At 32.9% G+C, this 7,277-nt stretch overlaps 1 protein-coding gene across 1 annotated transcript; it reads right to left on the reverse strand.

The window, feature by feature from the left end:
- Nucleotides 1-1,042: 1,042 nt before the first annotated feature.
- LOC131053626 (putative leucine-rich repeat receptor-like serine/threonine-protein kinase At2g24130) lies at nucleotides 1,043-4,477 on the reverse strand. The gene is made up of 2 exons (XM_057988234.1): nucleotides 1,791-4,477; nucleotides 1,043-1,680 (listed from the first exon to the last, which is right to left on the reverse strand). The coding sequence occupies exons 1-2, from the start codon at nucleotides 4,396-4,398 to the stop codon at nucleotides 1,226-1,228; spliced, it is 3,063 nt and encodes a 1,020-aa protein (XP_057844217.1). The 5' UTR covers nucleotides 4,399-4,477; the 3' UTR covers nucleotides 1,043-1,225.
- Nucleotides 4,478-7,277: the final 2,800 nt, after the last annotated feature.

Below are 7,277 nucleotides of genomic sequence, written 5' to 3' on the forward strand. Positions count from 1 at the left end.
AAATTAATCTGTTGTATATAATTAGAAAAACCCAATAAACAACCTATTATATGGTTGTAAACATTTCCTTCCTCGGAATTCTTCATTGAACAAAAAACAGACACTAGTAAACAGCTGCACACAACATTATATGATTTAATCTTTTCTTATTAAAGTTTAGTATAGTGCTTGCATATTATTGGCAAGTCAAATTATCATTCTCCTTGGGAATATAAACATTCATAATGTCACTCAGTCTATAAGACTCCATTAGTGGGTTGGTAGAGAGTAACTTTTATATTGAAATGGGCTATCAATGGAATCTGATTTGGTTTCTTTTCTAGTGTAATCAGCTTTTAAGTCAATATAAACTATGGGCCCATGTTTAGCTACAACTTTGTGGCAGTTGTGTTCTTCTGTAACTATTGTAACTATTATTGATAATAATTATTTTTATTCCAATAAAAAAACTATAGATACATATAAGATATTTATAATATGAGAAACAGTTACATGCTTGAATTACTAGGAAATAGTTACACATAATTTTTAAAATGAAAAATGTTAGCATGAAGTTGTTTAGTGACTAAAGGGCAGAATCTTAGATGTAAGATGATGATTTGGATAAGAGTATCTTATTTGTATTTATTTAAGTAGTAAATCATAATTAAAGTTAATAAAAGTTGGAAAATGATATATTGAAAGGTTATTTTTAGAAGTTAAATATAAATAAATACGAAATTCAATTTGGGGAATCAAGAGTAATGTGGATTTTGTACCTAATTTATTCATTAATGATCAAAAAGTAATAATCTTTTTTATTATCTCAAAATTAGAATAAGGTAAGAGCTAAATGATCGAGCCCAAACTTTACACTAGATTGTGTCATTTTGCAATATATACATGTATTAAAGCATTCTCTAAAAATAGCCATATAAAAAATGTCATAGATATACAAAATTTACCATTATAATATCTTCTCAATAAAAAATAAAATATATCTAATATTATAAAAAAATTAATTTGTATGATTGATATAACTGAAAATAAACAAAATGGGCATCTCCTTTTTGCTCACAATTTCAAATGTTTCATAAATAATGTCACAATATTCTATACATTATAAATATCACAATCTAAACATTATTTCATCTCCTCACTATATATAATGAACTACAAAATATAATACGTGGACATTATTATTATCTAGTTGGCTAGCAAACAAAACAACAATATTTATGTAGACCTAGGAAGTAGATGTAGATGAACCTTCATTGTTCCCTGAACCAGTCATATTAATACCTCTTGTATTGTCAAGAAAAGGTGAGATGTCTATTGGTAATTGAGGAGTTTTAGGTGTACCAAGAAATGCACCTCTGATTGTATTTAATCTATCAACTATCTCAGTCATATCAGGTCGCTCTTGAGGTGACTCCCTTGTGCAAAAGAGCCCAATTTGTATAAATTGAGTAAGGCATTCTATTACCACTGATGTCCCCGATTCATGAGCATCTATAAGCAAACAATTATCCACCACATCTGAGATTCTATTTGGAAAATGCATTTCTATCCATTTTTGTAGATTGATTCCTTCAGTGAACATATCATCTATTGGTCTCCTCCTTGTCAACAACTCTAGAATTAAAATTCCATAACTATATACATCTCCTTTTGTAGTAAGCTTTCCACCTATTCCATATTCTATAATAACAAATAAACAAGGATCAAAGACTGTCATTTGAAGAATTTGATGATGTATAAGATAAAGAAAACTAGCAAAAATGCATAATGAAATAATGAGAAATATATACCTGGTGCAATGTAGCCAATAGATCCTTGAAGTGCATCTGTAGAAGTCAAAGAATCCATGGAATTGCCAAAAATAATATTGGAAAGGCCAAAATCTGCTATGTATGAAGTCATGTCATCTCCTAACAGGACATTATTGGGCTTGAGGTCGCAGTGAATCACTTGAACAAAGCAATAATGGTGAAGATATGTCATTCCTTCTGCTATCTCCATTGCTATCCTTATTCGATCACTCAAATTTAATCTGCATCTACCTCCTTCTGAATGATACAACCATCTCTCTAAACTTCCATTTGACATGAATGGAAGAATTAAGGCTTTGAAATCAAGATTAGAGCATGCTGAAATTATTTTTATTACATTGTGATGTCGAACTCTCTTTAATGCATTGCATTCTCTAGTAAAACTTTGGTGAGCATGTTGATCTTGCAACTTGAGAACTTTAACAGCAATATTTGTACCATTCTTTAGAATTCCTTTATAAACTGACCCAAAGCTACCAATTCCTAAAAGATTTTCATCACTAAACCCACCAGTTGCATCTACAAGTTCTTCATATGAAATTTTTGGAGGCCATACATTGAGAGCAGGGGTACTAGAATGTCTACATAATATATAAGAAAATACTACCAATAGAAGAGACATGATCAAAATTGCAATGCCTACTGTGACAGGAATAATCACCTTTTTGGAGACAGATGGCTGTTTGTGATTGGTATGAGAGCACGGTGGCAAGTTTATCCATCCACCACAGAGGCCAAGATTTCCCATAACTTCTGAGGCATCGAGTGTTGCGAAAGCTCCTTCCTTTGGGACCTCTCCAGTCAACTGGTTTGAAGAGAGATTGAGATGTCGGAGCATTTTCATCTTTTTGAAAGTCACCGGTATCATACCTGACAAATTATTGCGAGAAAGATCCATGTCCTGCAGATTTTGCAGATCTGCTAGTGATGCAGGGATTGGCCCCTCAAATGCATTCCAAGAAAGATTTAGATGTTCCAAACCCTTGCAGCTTGCTAGTGCACTAGGAATGACACCCGAGAAATTGTTTTGAGAAAGATCTATAGCTAAAACCATAACCATTTTACTCATTTCCAAAATAGAACCTTGCAGGAAATTGCTGGAAACATTGAAATAAAACTGGAGATTTTGAAGACCTGCAACTTCAGGAGGCATGTTTCCTGTTAGTTTGTTGTGGGAAAAGTCCACCGTGTCCAATGTCTGACATCTCCCTAAACTGGCAGGTATTTTACCTGATAGTTGATTGTGATCAAGATGAAGGCCTCTTAATTGTGGAAGCTCGCCAAGACTATCTGGAATTTGGCCTGAAAGCATATTCTCACTGAGTGACAACAATCCAAGCCTTATTGATTGTCCAAAACTTTCTGGAATTCTTCCCTGTAAATTATTTCTCGACAGAATTAATCTTTCCAGATTTGGAAGTTTGCCGAGTGCAGATGGAATGGTCCCATTGAATCGGTTTGCAGTTAGCTCTAATGTCGCTAAATTTGTGAGGTTACCAATCTCTTCTGGTATGTTTCCCTCAAATTCATTTGCCCCTAAGGCTAAAATAGAGAGTGAATTTGAAAGGCGGCCAACTGAAGTGGGCACGACGCCAGTGAGATGATTAAATGACAACTGAAGACTTTTCAAGCTGGAGCAATTAGTTAACACTGTTAGAATAGGCAAACCACTGCTTCCACTCACAAATTGATTTTCCCACAAACTAAGCAGACTGAGCTGCTGCATTTGACCGAATTCCAGGGGCAGTGTGCCGCTCAGTTGGTTGTCTTCCAAACCCAGCATTTCCAGCTGAGTCCAATTCCCCACTGAGCGGGGTATTTCTCCACTGAGTTGATTTTGCCATAAATACACATGTTGCAACTCTGACAGCCTTCCAAACTCCCATGGAACTGGGCCGTTTAAGTTGTTAGCACAGAGCTCCAAAATTTGGAGACGAGTGCAATTTGAAAGGGCAACGGGGATCAACCCTGTTAAGTTATTGAAGCCAAGATTAAACCAGTATAGCTGACTAAGCATACCTAGCTCAGCAGGAATACCACTTTGGAGTGTATTTTTGGACAAGTCAAGGATATTTAAAAAGGACATGTTTCCTAAGAAAGATGGGATAATACCTGTCAATTCGTTTGCTCCTAATCCTAGGGCATCTAAATTTGAAAGGAGACTAAATTCAGGTGGAATGCTTCCACTTAAATTGTTAAGAGACAACCGAAGCCATCTCAAGCGAAATAGCCTTCCAATCTGATATGGAATGTGGCCCTGGAAGCTATTATTTTTGAGATCAAGAACTCTAAGGAAGGAAAGATTTCCCAGAAAGGGAGAGATGGGGCCAAATAATCCCATACCAGTGAGATTCAAGGAAACCACACGCTGTCGAAGAGAAGAGCATGTAATGGCAGGCCAATTACAGAAGGTGTGATTGGTGTTCCAATGGAGTAAGGAATTATATGGATCGAGAGAGATAGCAGCTTTGAAAGCCATGAGAGCTGCTTCATCAGAATGATTGGAAGACTCTGCCATGTGAGGAGGCAGCAGAGAGAGAGAGAGAAAGAGTAGCAGAGGAAGCATCATCATCATCTTCATCTTCATTGTTAGAGTAGCAGAGGAAGCATCATCTTCATCTTCTATTTATAAATGGGAAAAAAATAGATTCCACCAATGAAAAGCAAGCCAATAAATTTTAAACAATTGTTTCAGCATAGACTATTCCTTATAGGAAAGTGTGCTGAGGAAAGATGTCTCAAGCTGTTCATGCCTGAGAATTTCCCGTTGAATGGTAATAGGGGGAGTGGTAATTTAATTAGGGGTGTCTTTTATTCATGCTACACGTGCAATGCTGCTACATGTGCCACTTTTTTAGGACGGTTGCAGGAAATATTACTTTAAACCTTTTTTTATTATGGTAAGAAGTATTTTATATTAGTAATTATTATAAGATTATTTTTTATGTGTAATTAGGAAATCAAAATTAAGAAATTTAGTTGAAAAAGATAAAATATATAGGAAGGCTCTCAACACTTTCATTTTAAATTAAAAAATTTAAGATATCAAATTGTATAGGAAAAAAAAATAGATAAATTGATAAGGAGATTGAAAATAGATAGTAGACATATGTAAACTTAAATAAATATATTATAAGTATAAATTGATATAACTTTTTATATTTTAAATAAATCTGAATGAAGTAGTGTTTATTTGATTTTAATATTTGATATAAAATCTTTCACTATTTTGTTCATAATTTTAGAATCGCATCTTAAAACTATTAGTAATGTTGCATTTTTAATTAATTTAATTTATAGGATTATTCTTTAATTTTCATTATAATAAAAGTTTGGACAAAAACTGTTATCATGTTAAATTTTACAGTCAATTTTTTAATATGTAAATGTTTATTGTATATTTTTAAAAGTTTGGACAGGTTGGTATTATGTTATATGTGTGTTGTCCTCATTTTTGAATTTTCAAAATGTGACAACCTTTAAAATAATTTGGTTTAAATGTCATTTTGTCTCCAAGGCACGTGTTATGAGGTGCAAAACTCACATTTGTTAGTGTCAAATAATTGTGAGGTGTCTTTGCCATCATTGTCCAAATTTTGGTGAGTTTTGGTCTTCTTTTTCTTAGCTTTTTGTGCAAATTCGGGTTTCAAAGTAGTCACTGTAGGTTGAAAATTTTACTCTTAAGCCATGCTTCTGGAGGCAAAATATTTGTGTTTTGTTGAACTAGATTTATCTTTGGTCCATCTTTGATTCATGTTTCAAATTTCATCGCATTTCGAGTTTGTTTGCTATGTATTTCCTTCAATTTTGAGGTTTTTTCTTTGGTGAAAAAATTTTCCTCTGATTGCAGGTTTTAATTTTCTCTTGTTTTTGTGTTGTAGAGAAATTTTAAAACAATTACAAGTGCACTTTATTTAAAACTTGTAACTTACTTTTTATTTCCCACTTTCTTTTTATATCTTTTAAGTTGTTGTAGGAACTTTTTAGACAATTGCAAGAGAATTTAAAATTACAAGTTTAATGGGAACTTGTAGCTTCTCATAACATTTCCTACTTTGTGCTTTTAAGTTGTAATAGGGATTTTATTTCCCTTTTACAAGTCTTCTTAAGTTATTAACATTTTTTTTTTTTATGTCTTATGTTTACTTGTAATGGGAATTTTATTTCCCTATTAAAAGTTTTTATGTTTTTATTCTTTTTATTTGTAATAGGGATTTTATTTCCCTATTACAAGTTTTTATGTGTTTCTTTTAGTTGTAATAGGGATTTTATTTCCCTATTACAAGTCTTTATGTTCATTTTTTGTTTTTAAAACTTGTAATGGGTATTTTCTTTCCCTATTACAAGTTGTTTTGTTATTTCTTTTTGCTCCTCTTCCTTTCAAGCCTGAAATTGATCAAGCAAAGGAAAAGCAATGCAATTTAAAACCTGTAAAGGGGTTTCAAAAATCCGATTGCATCTTTGGAGGGCATGTTTTGCTTGAAGTTGAAGAGGAAGAACCCGATCCACACTTTTGCTCCCACAAAACCATTTTTTGTGGCATTCTTCCTTTGAGTCCGTCCCACATTTTTGCTATGGTGTTGAAAATCGTTGGTTCTTGCTACGTTTTTCAGATTGAACGGTTTTAAGAAAAACGTCTTGCATTTATTGGAGACGTTTTTGAATTTGTTTTTGTTGGTTCTTGCCATGTTTTGGAGCATGAAGTTCGCCCTTGTTTCCACATTTCAAACATGTCTTGCATTCTTCAATCATTGATGAGTTTTTGACATCAAATATATCTCTCTTTCCAAGCCAATTTTTGTGGAGAGGATTGAATGTAAAAGTGATTTGTTTGTTGCTTGTAATCCCAATGTGGTGGCTTCTTTACCTATTTATAGAGCATTTCAGTTGTTCCCAAGGTTTTCAAAATAATCTTCCCAATTAATTGGTTCATTGAATGCAAATTGTAAATGTGCAAGATTTTCCCGTCTTTCAATTTTTTCTATTTACTTGTATTCGAGTTTTCAAAATTCGATTACAAGTAACTGTGGTAATGTTGAACTTCCCCTTTGGTAAAAAGAGTTAATCTTCTTTTTATAAAATTTACAAATGCTGAAGAATTGCCATGAGACTCATTCATTTGATTTTGGGTTTCACAAATCTAATTACATGTTGAAGTGTTTATGTAATGCCTGCCAAAATACCCTAGATAAAACTAATCATCTATCGTACTAATTGAGATTTTTTTAAAAAAATTAACTTCTAATAACAACTAATGTAATATATAACATCTCCATATAACTATATTCATTAACCATTTAAGCATTAGGAACATACATCATCTCACATTTCATTAATTTACGCAAGAGGAAATAACATAACATCATTAACCTTTCCCTAGGGTACTTCAATGTCATTACTCATTTAACTTCCATAATGACAACCTACTCACATGATAAACATATTCCATCTTGAATTAATGCATCA

The sequence above is a fragment of the Cryptomeria japonica genome, chromosome 8, assembly GCF_030272615.1.
Source record: "Cryptomeria japonica chromosome 8, Sugi_1.0, whole genome shotgun sequence".
Classification (NCBI taxonomy): Eukaryota; Viridiplantae; Streptophyta; class Pinopsida; order Cupressales; family Cupressaceae; genus Cryptomeria; species Cryptomeria japonica.